This window comes from Contarinia nasturtii, unplaced genomic scaffold, assembly GCF_009176525.2.
Source record: "Contarinia nasturtii isolate CC-2019 unplaced genomic scaffold, AAFC_CNas_1.1 Cnas_scaffold_864, whole genome shotgun sequence".
Taxonomy (NCBI): domain Eukaryota; kingdom Metazoa; phylum Arthropoda; class Insecta; order Diptera; family Cecidomyiidae; genus Contarinia; species Contarinia nasturtii.
Window position 1 is genome coordinate 506,934 of NW_022198211.1, and position 19,520 is coordinate 526,453.

Here is a 19,520-nt window from a genome sequence, read left to right on the forward strand (position 1 = left end):
TTTGCATCATTTATTCTCAAAATTACCATTTTACTCAATACATATGAAAATACAAACCGTGTTACATACAGTTAAATTCTATGAACCAGAGAATATCGAGAATTAGAAATACCGTACTCAAACCATAGAAATAATTAAAAAAAATTTCAAGAAATATGTCATTATTGTATGATTAGATTCGCCTAAATTAAGTATGTTATTAATTTACTGAAGTTGATAAAAAAATATAGTTGAAATGTTAAACTGTTTAATTTGTTTAATTTTTGACTACTACGTAAAACTATAAAAAATCTAGTACAACATTTTGTCCGACATTTCTCTTTTTAAATTTGACAGTTCTCAGACGCATCAATAAACTGTTTTTTTAGTAGCGAATGCAGTGTAAATAAATTAAAGAATCATTCAAATCACCACATTTGATGTTTATTTTTATATGAATCTTCCGTCAATTTGGTGTAAACATGAATTTTGTTAATTACGATATAGCCGATGTTGAAATCGTCAAAAATCCGTCGGCATTATCAATACACGATTTGGTCGAAGAATATGATAAACTGACAGCAAGTTATATGCAACACAAAGTTTTACTTGACCATTGCAAACAGCAAGTGTACACTTTAAAAAAGGAAAAAGATCTTAAGGATAAAATTTTGAATCAAGAATTGCAAGTAATAACAGAGAATTACGAAGGCGAACTGAAAGAAACAAAAATCAAACATTCGATACAAATTGGTGAACTTCAAAGTCGCCTCACAGACACAAGATCAGCACTTGAAAAGCTCGAATTGGAGAACCAACAATTGCAAAATGAATTGACCACAACACTCAATGAACAATCGTCGAAACCATGCCCCGAACAAAATACAATCAGTGAAAATGAAACGATTGTCTCCAAAAAACGTATGGAATATTTGACGAAAATTGAAAATGAATTTATCCAATTAACTGCGGAATTGGCCCAAGTCAAATCGGAAAAGGCACAACTTATGTCACAAGTGACGCAAAAACAGGTACAATCAGATACACGTAAGATCCCATTTGTTTTCGTTTTTTTTTTAACGATTTTTCGTTTTACTTTTTTTATTGGCAGAGCGATTTGGACGAAGTGAAAGAATACTATGAATGTTCTAAACAAAATTTAGAATACAAAACGGATGAATTGAATGAAGCACAACTTATCATCGAATCATTGCAAGAAAAACTGGTTGAAATTGAAAATGAACTGCTGTCATACAAAAATGGCAAACCTGATCACAGTAAGTGGTATTCTTAAGTATTTAATTCAATTGATGAGGTAATCATACTATGTTGTAACTACAGATTCAAAAGGCAATTCATTGTTTGCTGAAGTCGATGATCAACGACAGCAAATGCGAGCCGTGTTAAGCCGCCAAAAGCAACAATATCTAGCGGTTTGTAAACATGTTTCACAAATAAGGTCATACGAAGTTTTTATTGTTTTATTATTGAATATTTAGATGAAATCGAAGTACGAACTAAGCAGTGGAGAGATAAATCGTCTGAAACGTGAAAATACCGATATACTGAATGGAATCAAGGAATGTGCCAACATGTTTAAGAGTGCCGATAAAATTCAAAAATCGAAATTTTATGAAGAAATCGGCTTCTTGAAGATGGAAAATAATCGTTTGAATGAAAAACTCAAGCAAATTCAGTTAGATATGGATACTTTGGCCAAAACACATGGCGTCAACTGGTTGAGTTCGGTTTTGGAATATTGCGAGTAAGTTTAACGACAAAAATATTAAAACTACATTGAAACTACAGTAGATAGTTTTATATCGTTTTGTAGTCGATACTTATGTTAATTATTTAAACGTTTCTTGTTTAAGAAAGGAGACGAAAGAACTAAAGTCACAGTTGGTGAGTTATGGCATGAAAAAAAGTGAAGCGGAAGGACTCTATGCCCAGGCACAAGAAACGGCTGCCAAGTGAGTGATACATATTATCACACAATTGTGTAACATGATAGTAATTATTTATATTTATTTTTAGGTGGCGCTTTGAAGCACTTAAAAACCGTTGTATAATCATGAACAGAGAATTGTTACTTGAAAACAACAACATCAATTTTGATGCAAAATTGCAAAATGTTCGTCAAATAATTGACAAAGAATTTGATACCGATGAAAAACCCATAATTGACGATGCATTGACCTACACGAATGATAGCTTCAAACCAAACATTTCCATGTTCAATGTTGATTCGACAAAACCCATTTCAAGCGGTAGTTGGTCCGATGTAAGAGAAATATTTAGTGACAATTTCAATTATCACACATCCAATTCAACATCTTCAAATGTACAGAACGATAGTCGCGAAGACAACACAATCGTTTTGTTACCAAAAGAAAAACCTCCGATACAAGAAACATTAACACCATTCAGCGCATTCAATAGTGTGTCAATCATCAAAAGTGAACCGATTATCAAATGTGAAGAGCATAAAACATCCATTGTGTCTGTCGAAAATAAGGAAAATATCAATTCCAATGAACCAATCGAGCTAAACGAGGCTAAAAACAAAAGTGACACAAGTATTAAACTTTCATATGAAAACAGTACAAAAGAAGAAACAGCTGCATCTTTATCAATAACGAAACCAGAAAATGTTCAACAAAATTCATTCTCGGTGCTTGACTCTCAGGATCGCGTAAAACATGTAAATGTTGAAATGTTTACAGTGACCTTTGGTAAGCGCAAAGATTCATCCGTCAAATAACGTTCATTCATTTATATTCATCAATTGTTTATAATTTAATAGTATATCCTGTCCAATAAAATCAATTCGATATTAATAAATTTAAAAATGAAGTTTATTTACATCACAGTTTTGTTAACAATATACCATAAATTTTAAATGAAATGTTTAAAACCATATTATATCTTCGTAACTACAAAAATGATTAAATCAATATAAAAATGTAAGTACTTTTTTTATAAAAAAGAAATTGACGTGTACAAAGTTCAACAATCTTGTATAAATGAAAACAAAACATCAATTGCGAAGTTTTTTTTTTATAACGTTAGAAATGTATATGATTGATTTTTGTGTAAGAAATTTTGGCACATTACGGATTCACTGATATGATCCTTATGAATTTATGTTCGAAAAACATGTATGTGTGAGAATGTGTTGCTGTTAAACATGAACCTCTTGAGCAACTTCGTCATCTTGGATTGATGTATAATGAACTTTTCTCGATGACACAACTGGCGGGACAAGATATTTGATTCGATCTTTGCTCACATACAAAATGGCACCGATCAAACCGACTAAAACAAAAATGAGAACAACTAAAAAGAACACTAAAAACACTTGATGTCCACCACTTGTATTTTGTAATTTGACGCTGCACTTTTTAAAATCCAAAGAATTGATACGTTCAGCATGATCTTCGATTCGGTTGCACATCAATCTTTCTTTATATCTTACTGTTATATTTGTTGAATGTAGCCAATTGACCAAATCAAATATAGTACAATCACATGCAAACGGATTCATACTGAAATCCAAAATTAATCGTTCGGTGCGGCCACTTGAAGCTTCAAGCATCTCTAATGCTTCAATGTCACGTTTCTTAACGTATTCAAATCGATTACGTTCCAAATCCAGAAATCGCAGATGATGCAAACACATCACATTGAAATTCAACTCTCTTAAATTATTATCGCCAAGATGAAGGTCCTCCAACTGTGGCAAGTCACAAAATACATTCCGATCTTTGAAACGACTAATTTCGTTTTGTTCCAAGTGAAGCTTTTGAAGATTTGTCAAATTGCTCTTCACAAAAATGGCATGCAAATCTTGACTGAGCTCTGGTGAAGAGTAATCCGAGAATGCATTTGTTAAATGTAACGCTCTCAGGTTGATAAAATTCGAAAAAATTCGTGGGTGTAAATGATTTACTTCATCTTCATTGGATGATATGCTCAAATTATTGTGGTTAAGAATTAAGCGCTCGACTTGCTGCACGTGATGATATGTTTTACCTGAAATTTAGTAGAATATGCAAATTAGGGATTTTAAAAGTTTACACTCATAGCATTGTTTGATTTGTCTTGGCATTTAATTATTATACTGTTTCAATTCTTGGGAATGAATAAATCTGAACGAATGAATATTTTATAGATCGATGACTTTTATATTTTTCTATGAAATATCTTTATCTTACCACGGATTTCACGTATATGATTGTTTGACATATCAATGATCTTCAATTTGGGATACTCATTTATGCGACCGAATATGTTCCAAGTCAATTTGGAAAGGAAATTCCCCGTAAATATCAAAACTTCCACGTCTTTTGGCATATGCTCTAGAACCGATGTGTTTGAGAAGCCTTGATTTGTGCAATTAACAACATATTGTTGCATTCGATCATATTCAGTTACACCACACCAGCACTTTCCCTTGAACGCCACACCGCAGCTTCCGTCAGACATAGTTACTATTTTAAATAGAACTATAATCTTAATTAAGTGATTCAAAGACATTTCACAGATCTCAAGTTGAACTGAAAAAATATTGAAAAAAAAAAAAAAAAAAAATCAAATTATCAAAGTGCATATAACATGCGTACGTATATATTAGAATCAAATTTCATTCAAATAAGCAAAATAGCACTAATACGTGACGTGAAACAACCTGTTACCAATACACATTCTTAAATACGTTGTGTTGTATATCGTTGACATTTAGGAATTCATTACAATAATGAAAAGGAAAATTCAAACAAAAAATAAACTTGTTCTACACTTGCTTTGAAGAGTGTATTGATCTCAATCCTTTTAAAATGTCAATAGATGTAACTTTTTTTTGTTTGCTTTCCCCAAAAAATAAATCATTTCATTTTTGGTAGAACTTTTTTTCAACTTTGGTATTTTTCTTTTGTCAAGTATCCAATCTGTATGCCATTTTCATAATTTTTGCATTTTATGAAATGAATTCATGATCAAGAATATATTGAAATTATTTTTTTGATCACAAATAATTACCTGAGCTATTGTAAAAGTATTCTCACTTGGTAGATAAACATATATTTTCAAAAATATTTTGGTACTGAATAATTAAAATCTAAATGGATCAAGTGGGTGCTTCGTGTAGGTAAACTCGATGACTGGTTCTTGGCTGGTTACTTGAATGAAAAGCATATTGCATACTTCATAATATGACATGTATTTTAATGTGGTATGAGTGTGTCACACACACACAAATGAAACAATCAAAAAGCAACTGGTTCTTTCATATTACGGCTTCTTTAGTAGGTATTCTGCTTCGTGTAATTCGTATGTGTTTCGTTCTTCGTTGGCTGCCATGAATTAATTTTCTTTTTAAATAGTACGATCGTGTTAGAATCATGCCGATGACATATGAATGTGTGAAGTTTATGCAATGGCTACTGTTAAATTGTGCATACAAAATCACAAATGATCGTAAACGTTTAATTGATTGAATTGTTTCTTCATCTCCGACGACTGTGCATCGCAAAATATCTTACCTCTTCCTCAAAGTTCAATATTTAAATCTTTTTAAATTGTTTGAACTGATACAAACAATTATCTCTATCTTGTATCGATAGATTTGTTGGCATTTACATAATGTTTTCGGAACGACATTTACTAACGTATTATAATAATTTAACCATAGTATGCATAATGTACTATTATGCGAATTCATCATATTCCTTTCAATATTATAAATAATAAACTATATAATTTGGTCGGCGAGAACGAATTATGTTTCGAAAATCGAAAAATCTAAAAAGAATAATTCTCTTATCATGAGCGACATCTGTGAGAAGAATGTCGTACTTTTTCGCCGCAATGGCGCTGACTTCGTCAAAACTTGATTTTTATTCGAGATATACGAGAAATTCGCTTCCATCTTTATTTTCTCTTGTTCAATCAAAGCTGATGTCTAAAATGCATTTCAATGTACCGAATTCAACATCTCCTGTACTTTACACAAATTTCAATCTGATATAAATTGAGAACAATATCACAATTCACGGTTTTAGAAACGAATCATATTATTATCACGGAAGTGAAGTAAGCAAACGAAATTCAAGTAAATTTTGGGTGTTTGTTGTAAAAATGTGCATTGACTTCAAACGCATAATAAGTGAAAGAGAATTGTTTTTGTGTTAATTCCAATAAAAGGTCATCAATTGAAAAAAAACGGAACATTTTTTTTTGCAACTGGTCCTACAAATTAAAACGGCAACTTCATTCCTAGAATGTTATGTTAATTATTCGAAGTAATTTATTTGCAACACATTGATTCGGTCAATTCGGTTAAGAAGTGAAAGAAAAAAGAATTATTGTGTAAAAGTGAAGAATATATGTTTTTTCTCTGTCGACATTGTCGCGTTTTATCTATTCAATTGTTAGCAGCCACACATTTTAGATACACTGGATTGTATCTTGTCATCAAAATCAGAACTGCTTTAGTGCCTAAAAATTGAAAAAAAAAATAGGAGACATATTTAAATTGTTTATTTAAGGCACCACAAGTTGTTTATTTAGAAGCTCAAAATTTATTTAAAAATTAAAAAAAAGAATTAAATAAAATCAAAAACGTGGTATTTCATATTTTAAATGCATACAAACTTTTGTAAAAAAATTGTTAATTCGTGTGTTTTGTTCGAATAAATTTGATCGGAAAAAAGTGTGTTTGTACTAAAAGTGCTTCACCAATATAATAGAAACGAAGGCAAAATATAGCAAACGCTTCAGGAAAGGCTGATTAACCAAATTGTATCATTTGGAAAACAGAAATCGTCGCTTGCTTGAATAAAGAATTAGTTGAAATTAAATTGAAACGTTCAATTCAAAACTTAAATAATTAATTCACTGCATATGTAAATTGAATTACGGTAAATCGTTGAAAAGAGAATTTCGAGTTTCAACATTTAATTTAACGCTCCACAAAGCACACATTATCAGCAATGAATAAAAACAACCGAAAAAATCGAACGGGTCCACCGAGGTAAGATTTATGTGAATAATTTTTCCAGAACAGCAATAATTCATTGAAATGCCAAAAATAAGTTCAATATACATGGAATGGCAGCAAATGAAAATTAAATGCCACTTTTTTGATCTGTTGGCACACATTGTATTCACACTTGACACTTCGATTGTAACTTTTAGCACATAACCTATTATGGAAAAGGTTATAATTTATGTATGTGTCAACTTACAGCCTGTTTATTTTAATTTTTTTTCAGACCTCAGCAGCGTGGCCGATCAGCTGCTATTGAAGGAGTATATAACAATGTTCACTTTATGCATGCGATCGCTTCACAGATAGGAAACATAGTTCAAATTCAAACAAAATCAGGAGCTATTTTCGAGGGGATCTTCTATACAGTTTCACCACATTTTGAAATTGTATTGCAGCTAGTGCACCGGATTGAAATTCCGGTTTCATCATCATCAACTGGATCGAATAATACACCAGTTAATAGTAGTCTAACTAGTAGCGGTAATTTGGGTATTAAAACTTCGTGCGGTTACACATATGACGAAACGTTTAACATTTAATTTGGAAATTTTTCTATTTTTATAGAATCTGGATCACCGTTTGATGACCACAATGTGTCATTGGATGCAATATATGATGTTTTGATATTCAAACCGACAGACGTAGTTTTTTTCAAAGCCAAAGACGCCGATTTAGATTATGCAACGAAAGACACTTTTCAAACAGATACAGCTATTTCCAAGTGTAATGGATCACGATTCGATGAAAAAGAACTGGAACCATGGTCGTTTGATGGTGAAAGTAATTCGGTCAATGGTGATGCAGATTGTAGCTTAGAATTGGATAACAATGCAAATGGTTGGGATGTAAATGATATGTTTTCGGTGAGTATATGTCTCTCTAATAAAACATTATTCATATTATAATACCGAATCGGGTCATTTGTCTATAGTGCAATGAACAACGTTATGGAGTTCAATCAACTTTTGATCAATCACTGTCTGGATACACAATACAAATTCAAAAGAACGATACACAAGATTTCAGGTAATATTTTTAGTGTTTGGATTATACAGAACAGTAAAAACTATTTAAAAAAAAAACGGGGACTTTCAATGGTTTGATAAAAAGAAACCCCACAATACATCTTTTGATACACATTCATTCAATGCCATTACTATTTGATTGACAATACAGAGATGCAGAAGAGCAAGCTGAAAAAATAGCGCAAGAAATTGAAAGTCAACCAGCATATAAAGAGCGTACAGACATTGAAAATGGTGATGAAAATGAGGAAGCTAAATTTGCTGCTGTGGAACGTCCACAATCGAGCAGTCCGGATGAAATTAAAGTTGGAAAATATGTGGCACCGGGCCGTCGTAAACAGCATAACACTCAAGTCGGAAAGCTCATCCGACCGACACAATTGAATAGTAGTAATAACAACAGCAGTAGTTCAAGCCAGTCGTCAGTGCCGGTCTTGTCCCCACAACAAAATAGTAATAATAAATATTCGCCACTGGTTTCACATTCCTTGCCGCCACAGCAATCAGTGCAGAAAAATTCTGGTAAATATTTGACATTTTATCATGAAATTTCCAAATGAATATTGCATATTTTATTAAGGTATTTTTTTATTTTATTGTGGATATAGCGCCACCTCAGCAAAGTGGACCACAGCCACCACTTATTCATCGAATACATAATCAACCATCTTTGCAACAGGTTAGAATTTTCTTCGTATTTCAAAGAAAAATGTTATTTAATTCATCAAGTCAATCATTTTCAAGGTTCAAGTGTCACACAAGTTGAATGGCGATGATCAATCTAGTAATGAAATGAAGCACAATCATCATCGACGTCATCGACCCGATATTGATAGGTAAACTTTTGATTTATTTATTTGAAAATGGTTTGTATGGACAAAATGATTTTGTGTATACTCGCCAAATGGCTCAGCTATACGGTACTATGATTGTGATTCCTTTCATTGGCATTGCCAGAAAATTAAATCGGTCTCTAATCGATTATAATGGAAGAAAGATTTTTTTGGGTTTCTCATACACAATCAAACCTTAGAGTAGGCAAATACATTTTTAACACTTAATTGACTAATTTAATATGGACTTTTTGAAAACTCAAGTGAACGAAATGAACGCGGAGACAGAATAGATCGAGATAGAGTTGATCGCATTGATAGAGATAGCAGAGAAAATCGAGACCCAAGAGATAGAGATAATCGTGAACGGGAAATACGTGAAAATATACGGTAAGTAATTATAATAAAAATTCCGACAATTTCGTTCTTATAACATAAATATTTAACTTGAATCCTGTTAGACCATGATTGAAAATAAGTAATCTGTTTGTCATGAATATTCGTGACATAATCTAATAAATATCATATTGTTCCGAGATTTAATTCCTCTATATTAAGATTAGAGACATACAAACTCATTAAATAAATTAAACTGATGGTAAAACATTATTATAGCGATAATAATAAAGGCGGTCTATCAATGCCTCAACGAGGTGGAATGCGTCATTATCCCCTTCCGAATCAACAAATAGTTCAAACTGGAAATTTACCCACGTTTTCAGAAGCAATCAGTACCAATAATAGCAATAGTCAAATGTTGGTTACGTCTCAAATAAATCAAATGCCACCTCCATCTCATCAAGGTCCTCCACCACATCAAACACAGGTAGAAAACAAAAAAACAAAAAATCAAATCATATTGTGTTGCAATTGAAGTAAATCTAATAAAAAATATCATTATACGTCATAGGTACGAATGTATCACAATTCTCCGATGATAGCTCAAGATAGTCAGCAGAATATGCCAGCACATATGGTAATTCAACAGCAGCAACAGGTTGGACCTCCGCCACAACCACAAAGAGTTCAAAGAGTTCCACAACGTGATGAACAAATTGCTGACTTCCGGAAATTCAAACAAAATTTCATCCTTAATTCATCGAAGGGACAGCGTGGAAATGTAAGAGGAATTTCTTGAAATTGAAATAAATAACAAAAAAAACGTGATTTAATTACTACTTGATTTTTAGGAGCAAAATCAACCATCACAACATCAGAATCAACCAGAATTGAGACCGTCACTTGAAGAAAATGCAAATCAATCAAAACCGTTCTCAAAACCATACGTAAATCCATTAAAGCAATATACTAGCCAGTCATCTACCGAGTCAACAATCTCTAACATGAATCCTGATGATAAGAGATCGATTCCGCAACAACAAGTAATAAGATTTAAGCAATAAGCTCTTACTTCATTAATTGTTTATTTAAGCTGCGATTGCAATTTCACTCATTAAATATTAATATAATTTTTTTTTTCAATAGTCAAAACCTGGATCAACTCCAAGTAGCAGTAATACGAATCAATTACCGGATGCTAAGGTATTTTTCAATTTAGCTCAAGTTACTTTTAAGAATAAAATTAACACAAATATGCTTACAGGTTGAGCAGCCCGCACAGTCATACGTAAGCGTTGTTCAACAAACGCAATCGCAAAATCAGCCGCAACAGCCGCTACTTGCTCAGAAACCACCAGGTAATTTAATCAATAACGTATTAAGTACAATTTTTACCGTACAAATATGTCTATGAACTTTTGTTTAACGTTTAACTTATAAAATCTCTTTTAAAATGATCACTTTGTTTCAGTTCAATCACAATCGATAGGTATTGCTACAGCACAAAATCAACAATCGTCATCACCACCTGCTCAACAACAACAACAACAACAGCAACAGCAGCAGCAGCAGCAGCAGCAACAACAACAACAACAGCAGCAGCAGCAACAACAACAACAACAGCAGCATCAACAACAACAACAACAACAACCTATACGTAAGAACAAATATATATTTTTATGTTTTTTTCCACATGTTTTCATTTAGAATTGCGAAACTGGGATGGTTAAAGCATATTACTTAGAAAGAAATTTGAAGTTCAACTCATGAAAATATATTTTTCTATAAACTAAACGTAGGAGAAATAGAACGATCAACTCCAAATGTACCCGAGCCACATCAAGAATATCAGTCTCCTTCTTCACAAACCACACAACAAATTTCAAATATAAGCTCGTCTAGCAATTCGCCTCCTACATCATCCACACCAGTAAGTATATTTTGTTTACAAAAAGTGATTGGTAATTCAGAGATTTATACTATTTTTTACGTTTTAAAAGCAAACACCTGGCAGCGTAGCAAATGATTCAATTTCATCTGACAAACAGATGAGTGCACCGAAAAAGTATACTTTAAATCCTGCGGCAAAGCCGTTCACACCTCGAATTCCGGTAACACCAAATTCATCGCGACCCCATACGCCCCAAACACCAGGCACACAACCAAATAATGGTGAGTTTATTATTCATCAGAGAAAATATTTCGAAAATATTCGAAGAAATCAACAGAATTTTAAAATAAACATGTCATGACTATGTCTTTCAGTTATCACTCAATCAGTTCATCCAAATATTGCTCCCGCTGTCGCACAGCAAAATCAAATACCAATGCATCCACCACAACAGCCAACTCCCCAGCCACAACAAATTCCCAATCAACATGTTACACAAGGTCCCGTTATGACTATGGCATACTTTGTTCAACAACAACAAGCCTACCCAACTCCACAACATGCTCAGCAAGCACTTGGTAAGTGCATGCATATTTCAGTGAATTAAATTTTTATTTATTTAAAATATCATTTGATCGCAACTATTCTAGCCTATTCAGGAGCTTCAATGGGACTTAGAAAATCAGGATATGAACGAAAGAATCAATGTAAGCATATAATTATAATGAACTCACGTTCAATATCTCTTATCGACTAAAATAATTTTCAGTGCCTGTTTCTCAAGTTCAAGTAGCTGCTGCCTCCGCAGTAACCGGGGCGCCATTACACGTTGCCACACCGATGGCTCCCTATATTTCACCTTATCCGCAAGCTCATCCACAAACATTTCAAGGACCGTATGCGCATATGGTAAACAAAATACAAATTGCATACTTTTTTTATTCAATTTTCACCAACTTAATCAAATGAATATATGAATTCGTCGAATAGGTTCTGAATAGATACCCGGAAACTCCTCACCAACCCCAACAATTACAGTACTTGACTGCGACTCCACCCTCGACAACGCCCTCACCTGGCCAACCACACCAACAGGTAGATAACTAAAAACTCATTTCTCTCATGTAATCTCAATAATCGATAATATTTTGTTGTTGCAGCAATTTCATCAAGGTCCTCAGCCAGCGGGCACAACACAATATCAAGCTCCACAACAATTTCAAGTGATTCCCGTTATGAATGGTCCACCTGTGGTAGCTACACAATACATGCAACCCCCAAATTCAGGACCATTTTTATTAATGCAGCCGCACCCGCAACAATGAAATAGTTCGATTTTACCCTAAAAATGCTTCTGATAAATTTTCAAACGCTCATTTCTTTTTCTTCAATTGGAAAGTGTATCTTTATACGTCTTCAAATAATTTCCGGAGTAATTTCAGTCTTAAAATATTTTTTGTTGTTGAGAATTTGAACCTATCGCCTTTTTTTAATTGAACATTCATTTCCTTTATAACTTCTGGCAAGTCACAGTGTAGATGAACCCGTACTTTTCGATTTAATCGATAATAGTTCTATCAAATTCGAAATAAATATCAAAACAAGAATGAAAATAATTTCAAATGATCGATTAAGTTTGAAACGAAATCGAACACATTTTTAGTGCTGTAGTTAACACTTTTATTTCATACAAATTGTACGGAACAATGTGATTAACTTGCAAATTATTTGAACGATGAAGCGAAATAAATTCATGCAAAAAAAAGCAAACAAGCGAGTAATCGGTATACTTTTCCAAAGTAGCTTCTGGTGCGCACAAGAATATTTAAAATCGTATTATATGATTTCGAATTATTTTTCGCAACCCAAAAAAAAAAAATCAAATGTTTTTTTTTTTTTGCATTACATAAATTTTAACGGTCAATAAATGATACATACCCTAAATTTCGCGATTTAGATTTCTTTTTGAAAGAGGTGTTTTTTAATTATTCATAGTAATTTTCTTTGGATCGATCCTCAATACATGTTATAGCTTGAAATAATTGTTTGCTTGATGGAAGTAGAAAAACCCGAAGAGATAATATTTATCTACCTTTCAAAGCACACATGTGACAAACAAATCTAAAGTCTTTTATGTGGCTTCTAATATTTATTCGAAGAGTTCTGGGGCTCAAAGACTTTTCTCGATTTACTAACATTTTTCTTTATTTCCTGACATCTGACAATATATTTGGTTTTTGTCATATGGATATTTCAGCTCATCTGAATAACGTTAGGCGATGATACAGATGACAAAATCCAAATATATTGTCTGCCTTTACGTCCTAGTGGAGCAGTTTCTGTTGATCAGTTATTTCAGATAAATCGGTGATCAGCCGATTGTATGCTACATTTTTTTAATGATTTCTGCCATAATCTATATGGTGCTGGATTTCTTGCAGTAGTCATATTAGCCACTCTGCCCCTACATTACTAACATTAATGATAAAAAAAATTATGTTCGGAGTTTTCTAAATGAATACCAGGTTTGTTTTTTCTTTGAATAATATGTAAAAATATAATCTTTAATGCTGTTGAAAAGACACTTTATGAATAAATAAATAAAACATTTGGCACATATGAAGATAGAACCGAAAAATAACATGCCTATCGTTCTAACAGGAGAAATTGAGTTTAACTGTATTTTTGGAAGATTGAAGATTACAAGAAAACAAAATAAACTCATGCAGAGAACAAACACAAACAATTTTCTTTTTATTAGATTTTCCTATACAATTTCGGAAAAATGCTGGAAAATATAGTGATTTAAATATTGCGCTAGAAAAATCAGTGACTGAGATGACATCTATAGTTAATTTTCGTTGTCAAAAAGTAACTGACAGACAATTTTTGGACCTTCTATTTATATATATATACATTGCACGTTGTGTAAAGGCAACTTTTCATGAAAATTCTCAGTTGTCATTCAGCCAAATAAAAGAATAGAACGTAAATAGAAGTAAAACTTGCCTTTTACATTATTGTGGATTTTGAAAAGCTTAAAAATGTCGAACGAACCAGATGTTATTAAATTAAATGGAATCCCTAGTAATTTAGAACCAAAAACTCCATTTTTGATTGGAGTTGCTGGGGGAACGGCTAGTGGAAAGGTATTCATCATCAATTGACATTGGACGTAGTGATTCTATGAAATTATTTTTAATTTTATTTTATAGTCGACTGTTTGTAAACGAATAATGGAACAATTGGGTCAATCAGAACTAGGACAAGCAGAACGTCAGGTAATCGATTTCCTTAGTCATTTTAGTATCACTTTGAAATTAATTTGACATTTTGTGTAGGTTGTCAGCATTAGCCAAGACAGTTTTTACCGTCAGTTGGGCCCTGCTGAAAGAGCAAAAGCTGAAAAGGGTCTCTTCAACTTTGATCATCCATCGGCTTTCGATGAAGAACACCTTCTTGAAACATTGAAGAAAATTCTTGCTGGGAAGAAAGTGGTTATCCCTGTTTATGATTATAAAAGTAACGCTCAGTAAGTATTGTATAATTGTACAATCAGGTTGGCATTGTTCAACAAATTGTTTATACGTTAATTGTTTTAGATGTCCTGATAACCATTTGGTTATATATCCAGCTGACGTTGTACTATTTGAAGGAATTTTAGTTTTCTACTTTCCAGCCATCAGAGATCTCTTTCACATGAAGCTATTTGTCGATACAGGTACATTAAATGCGACATTTTATAAAACTAAATGGCTTATTTTATTTTTTCCAATTCATAGATTCGGATACGCGTCTTTCGCGCAGAGGTATTGAAATTCTACTTTCATTCATGCAATTACAATATTCGATTGATTTCAACCACACTTCTATAGCTTAACACAACAGTTTTCAAAATTCCTAAAGATCAATTTAATTCTAATCTAATTGAATTGATGTGAGATTTCGTTGAAAATGAACCAGTTGCACCATATGGTTGTAGTTACACTTCCATTTTGTTGTTTTATTACCAACGAAATCTTATGTTCCTTTGACTTTGACGTGATACAAAAAAATGTACAAAAAGTTATGTACCATGTAGTAAAATATCTAACTTAAACGTACGTCATCTAAGTGTATATTAGTTGCTTCTGTGGAGATGACTTACTTTATGTCAGTAAAATTCTAATAATATTTTCTAATTTAGTGGTTCGAGATATAACTGAGCGTGGTCGTGACTTGGAACATATTTTGACGCAGGTATGTATCAAACAGTTTAATGAATAATCCAATCGATATAAAACAAAAATACCTTCCGTTTCAGTATATGACCTTGGTGAAACCAGCGTTTGAAGAATTTTGCTCGCCTGTAAGTTTTGTTGTGAATTCTATTCGAACGGCCCATAGACAATAAGTTATTGCTTTGCTTACAGACAAAGAAATTTGCTGATGTCATTATCCCAAGAGGTGCTGACAATTCAGGTGTGTATATTTTTCTCCGTGTCTATTCCATTTTATTAAAGTTATTAAAAACGGAAAATTTCAAGTGGAATTTTCATATTTTAGTAGTGGTATAGTCGATTCTACTGTTTTTCGTATTGAAAATTAAAATGCATGCATGAAAGGGAAAGACGAATTCAATTCGGTTTTCGTAATCATCGCAATTCCGCTAATACAAAAATCCAAAGTAAAATAGATATTAACACAAACGTAGTTAGTTAACCAGATTCATTGGTGTTTTGTCAAGTTTTCAAATGAGAACGAACTGTTTAATCACAATGAGAAATTTGAAATTTGCCGTTTAAGTTTTGAATGAAATGGAAGTTCAAGTCTCTTTTTGTGATTTTAAAATAGTGACTAAAATCAAATACAATTGGAATTTTCGGATTCGACGATTATGTAACCTTTCCCCATAGAATTTGCTTTAATTCACATATATTTATTTATCAAGTTGATTCGGGAATAAATCCTTTTCTATTAAACACAGCAGTATGATTTATTATTTTCATTTTTTGTTTATTTTTTTTTTTTCGGTTGAAATTTGTCTCGTTGGAAATCCCTGTATGCGCTTATTTAATAATATGCAGTTGCTATTGAATTAATTGTTCATCACATACGCGATACGATTTTGCAGCCGAAAGGGTACCAATTATCCAACGGTAACGACGATTTCAAAGAAAATGGTATAAAAAGAGCGTAGGTTTATGTAAAATTATAGGCCTCATATAAGTACCAATTATCCAAACTTCTACCACCAAGCATGTCTTACTTATTAATTGGAAAAAGGTTTGGTTTTCTTTTCGCATTTACTTCTTTCCAAAAAAAGGTGCTCATCATTGGGCCATATTATTTTATATTATTTCGATAATTTTCCACAACGTTTCACACCAAACCAATATTCGGCAGAAATCGTGCAAAATGGTAACAAATAGTAATATTTGCAGTGCAAATTTAATTGCACCATAACAATACATGGAAAAAGTGCCAAAACATGATCGAATTTACCTGGTGTCTGAAAAAGGTCCACATAAATCGAAAAATCGAAAATACTTGATAATTTTGACTTGAAGCAGATCCATGATGGAAATTGCTCAGCACAGTTTCAAGTTCATAATTTAGATTATGCGATTACAAATTATTGTCTGCATTAAAACAATATTGTCATTTTAAAAATACTTATTTTTCTCTTAATGCATCTTATTAATTAAAAATTGTCGATATAATGTCTGTGAATATATTTGAAAAGAACGTATAACTTTTTTACATATTTTTTGGTGGTGAATTCTGGCTAACTAATCATACAAGATAAAACACAACTATTGTAATCAGCAATGTTGTAAAACCAGCACTTGATGTTTTTCTGCTGAAGAAGGTTTTTTGTTATAGCTCACCAGTTTGCATAATCATCTAGATATGATGTGAAAGGTACATGTTCTTTTCAAATCATCTAATTGATAATTCTGCAGAGAAATCTTTTAAAACATAAAAAAATACAAATAAATGAAATATTTTATAAGTTTTCATAATAAAAAAAAGATATTATATCTAGAACTTGAACTAGAAAAAAGTGCAAGATCACTACTTTTTCAAGTGTGAATTTGCCCACAAACCAAAATATTCATCTTATTTAGCAAAATTAAGACCATGTTCAAATCATCGAATTTCTAAAAAATAAAAAATAACTAATTGGTTTCTAGCCGCCAAAATTTGGCGCCAAAAATAAAATCAGAAATGTTTCAACAACCAAAGTAAATAAAACAAACATGATCATTTAACAAAATATTATTATTAAAATGTGAATTGTCAACATAAAGCATAGCATGTTATTTAAGCCCCTATATTGTAGGGTGGACGATACAGCATAGCATAAATACAATAGAAATATAAAAAAAATAAAACCAGTTCATTACACGATCATTTTATACTTACTAAAAACATTGATTTTTTCGACAAAAAAAAAACTCATACCAGTAATGCGAACTATCAAAATAGTGTCCAAAAACTGTAACAATGCACAGCAACTGTTTTCAAAATTATTATATGCAGCTTCTCTTGATGGCGTTACATCTTTGGCAAGTTTAACAATAACAATTGCGTTCATTGAAAGCATGCTGTATTATTTTGCTTATTCATGACTTTTCATCATTATTAAGGTAGATTTTAGCCATTTCATTATCGAACATTTTTTTGGTGTGCACTGTGAACGAGTAATTTAAATAGAAATTCATCTCGTACTAGTCTTTCTTTTGATTTTGTGTTATTTATTATAAGCTTCTCATAACAATTTTTTTAGCATGTATAATCTTCTCAAAGGTTTTACGAACAATATTATTTCAGGGTGATAGTTATGAAATTATTTGTTTCTTCTCCAGTTGCGATTGAGTTGATTGTTCAACATATCCGTGACTTTTTAAATAACAGAGGACGGATTATTGAAGCGGAATCACACATTGATGATAGTGAAAATAATGACGGCCAAGGTAATAATGAATCGACATCGGCGCCAACATCACCGATTCACGGTAAGAAGAAAATTGAGTCACATTCACATAATATGCATAGACCGCATTAGACTCAAAAATAAACTTTTCCAAAAAAAGTGTTGCTACTGCTTAGAAAAATTCACTTGATTTGTAATTTGGTAATTACATATAGCAAAAATTAATAGTAGCGGAGCTACCTCATTTGTTTATTTACAAATGTAAAAGAAGGAAATTAGCAATATCTAATTAGGATGAGACACATACCAAAGACAACGGATATTGAATATACTATATCAATATGAATAACTCTTATTTAACAACGATAGAATGTAGCATGGCTATTTTTCAGATCTTTTGACGGTATATACACAGACAAGTGTCAGCTCTCTTAGAAATAGAAAAACACACGCCACAAAAAAACAGATTTCCATGCGATAACAAAAATCCGCCCATTTCGATAAAAGGAATCTAATCCGACGACGTGAATCTCACTCGACGAGGCATCGTAATATTTGGAGAGAGTGTTTTTTACACGTTGGATTACATTCAGTCTGTTGAGTGTACGGAATTACTTTTCATTCAAGAATTATACATTCATGCATTTTCGTGTACGTATTGCTTTCTATACTTTTTGATTATTTTTTGTCTATCAGTTTAAAGCGATTGCGTCTCATCCATAGATTTTGTAAAGATGAATTTATCAAGGATCTTTGTTTCTGTTGCTTTTTTTTTTTCATTCAAGTGAATATTTTAAAAATTTGCTTACGTTATCATAACCAACTTTGGTTGACATTCGGTTAAAACATTACTAATATTTTATCATTCTTCTAATGTCATCAATTATTACGAATTTTCAAAAAAAAAAAATCTAATCAACTGAACATATGAAATATGTCTATATATAAGATTATTTTTTATTAACGATATTAATTTAAAGGAAGTTGGAATGGTAATCGTCGATTTTCTACACTTTCAAAATATATACATTTACAAGTTGAAAAAGATATGAGTCGTGGAGCCATCATTCTTGATATTGATTAGCCGATCAAATCACAAACGTTTAAAATGTAGAAATCAAAATGTATTAACTTATTTTCCGTAGTAATAAATTATATGACAATCTTATTTCTGAAATAATGTGCCTTTATTTTTTGCTCAACATTTTAGCAGTTAAATGAAGGTAATAAATGTATGTAAGTAAATGTTTCTCTTGTAAGTATTCATTCACCTAATTCAAAATAAATAAAACCAAATTATAATTAAAGCAAATAACGGAATGTCTTTTTTATTTTCGGAATGCAAAAACAAGTCTCTTTCTTGTTATGTATTCAATGATTCATTCAAAACCACAAATGTGAATGAAATGGAAAATGGAACTAACAACAGGTATCTACAAACAAACTCATTCAATATACACTTGCAGTATGCACTGTGAACAAA

General features: G+C 31.9%; 4 protein-coding genes across 5 annotated transcripts; 3 read left to right on the forward strand and 1 right to left on the reverse strand.

Moving 5' to 3' along the window:
• Positions 1-346: 346 nt before the first annotated feature.
• LOC116342441 (protein Spindly) lies at positions 347-2,831 on the forward strand. The gene is made up of 6 exons (XM_031770051.1): positions 347-1,010; positions 1,091-1,256; positions 1,321-1,412; positions 1,479-1,744; positions 1,854-1,952; positions 2,017-2,831. Exons 1-6 carry the CDS (start codon positions 462-464, stop codon positions 2,741-2,743), a joined length of 1,899 nt encoding a protein of 632 aa, XP_031625911.1. The 5' UTR covers positions 347-461; the 3' UTR covers positions 2,744-2,831.
• Positions 2,832-2,979: 148 nt separating this feature from the next.
• On the reverse strand, positions 2,980-5,155 carry LOC116342473 (leucine-rich repeat-containing protein 15). The gene is made up of 3 exons (XM_031770107.1): positions 5,020-5,155; positions 4,197-4,538; positions 2,980-4,014 (listed from the first exon to the last, which is right to left on the reverse strand). Exons 2-3 carry the CDS (start codon positions 4,516-4,518, stop codon positions 3,164-3,166), a joined length of 1,173 nt encoding a protein of 390 aa, XP_031625967.1. The 5' UTR covers positions 4,519-4,538; positions 5,020-5,155; the 3' UTR covers positions 2,980-3,163.
• Positions 5,156-5,946: 791 nt separating this feature from the next.
• On the forward strand, positions 5,947-13,074 carry LOC116342426 (ataxin-2 homolog). The gene is made up of 21 exons (XM_031770032.1): positions 5,947-7,012; positions 7,254-7,519; positions 7,595-7,893; positions 7,962-8,056; positions 8,207-8,577; positions 8,664-8,734; positions 8,800-8,891; positions 9,153-9,278; positions 9,504-9,714; positions 9,799-10,008; positions 10,079-10,270; positions 10,374-10,430; positions 10,492-10,585; positions 10,699-10,884; positions 11,027-11,157; positions 11,228-11,399; positions 11,493-11,696; positions 11,769-11,825; positions 11,888-12,027; positions 12,109-12,213; positions 12,279-13,074. The coding sequence occupies exons 1-21, from the start codon at positions 6,972-6,974 to the stop codon at positions 12,441-12,443; spliced, it is 3,285 nt and encodes a 1,094-aa protein (XP_031625892.1). The 5' UTR covers positions 5,947-6,971; the 3' UTR covers positions 12,444-13,074.
• Positions 13,075-14,046: 972 nt separating this feature from the next.
• Positions 14,047-19,214, forward strand: LOC116342554 (uridine-cytidine kinase). Of its 2 annotated transcripts, XM_031770213.1 has the most exons (10): positions 14,047-14,267; positions 14,334-14,399; positions 14,460-14,650; positions 14,721-14,839; positions 14,901-14,927; positions 15,305-15,357; positions 15,422-15,466; positions 15,531-15,579; positions 17,970-18,119; positions 19,018-19,214. In XM_031770213.1, the coding sequence occupies exons 1-10, from the start codon at positions 14,163-14,165 to the stop codon at positions 19,119-19,121; spliced, it is 909 nt and encodes a 302-aa protein (XP_031626073.1). In that variant the 5' UTR covers positions 14,047-14,162; the 3' UTR covers positions 19,122-19,214. The 2 variants fall into 2 exon arrangements, with proteins under 2 accessions (XP_031626073.1, XP_031626074.1); XM_031770214.1 differs by lacking the exons at positions 17,970-18,119; positions 19,018-19,214 and adding an exon at positions 16,185-17,558.
• Positions 19,215-19,520: the final 306 nt, after the last annotated feature.

Excerpts from the sequence above, each read along its gene's own strand:
- LOC116342554 (XM_031770213.1), top strand. The coding sequence starts at position 14,163 with ATGTCGAACGAACCAGATGTTATTAAATTAAATGGAATCCCTAGTAAT. Across the intron at positions 14,928-15,304 it reads TACGCGTCTTTCGCGCAGAG|TGGTTCGAGATATAACTGAG; the intron begins GTATTGAAATTC and ends TTTCTAATTTAG. Across the intron at positions 15,358-15,421 it reads TGGAACATATTTTGACGCAG|TATATGACCTTGGTGAAACC; the intron begins GTATGTATCAAA and ends CTTCCGTTTCAG.
- LOC116342473 (XM_031770107.1), bottom strand. The coding sequence starts at position 4,518 with ATGTCTTTGAATCACTTAATTAAGATTATAGTTCTATTTAAAATAGTA. Across the intron at positions 4,015-4,196 it reads TCATATACGTGAAATCCGTG|GTAAAACATATCATCACGTG; the intron begins GTAAGATAAAGA and ends ACTAAATTTCAG.
- LOC116342441 (XM_031770051.1), top strand. The coding sequence starts at position 462 with ATGAATTTTGTTAATTACGATATAGCCGATGTTGAAATCGTCAAAAAT. Across the intron at positions 1,413-1,478 it reads AAAAGCAACAATATCTAGCG|ATGAAATCGAAGTACGAACT; the intron begins GTTTGTAAACAT and ends TTGAATATTTAG. Across the intron at positions 1,953-2,016 it reads GCACAAGAAACGGCTGCCAA|GTGGCGCTTTGAAGCACTTA; the intron begins GTGAGTGATACA and ends ATTTATTTTTAG.
- LOC116342426 (XM_031770032.1), top strand. The coding sequence starts at position 6,972 with ATGAATAAAAACAACCGAAAAAATCGAACGGGTCCACCGAG. Across the intron at positions 9,715-9,798 it reads CTCCACCACATCAAACACAG|GTACGAATGTATCACAATTC; the intron begins GTAGAAAACAAA and ends TATACGTCATAG. Across the intron at positions 10,271-10,373 it reads GATCGATTCCGCAACAACAA|TCAAAACCTGGATCAACTCC; the intron begins GTAATAAGATTT and ends TTTTTTCAATAG.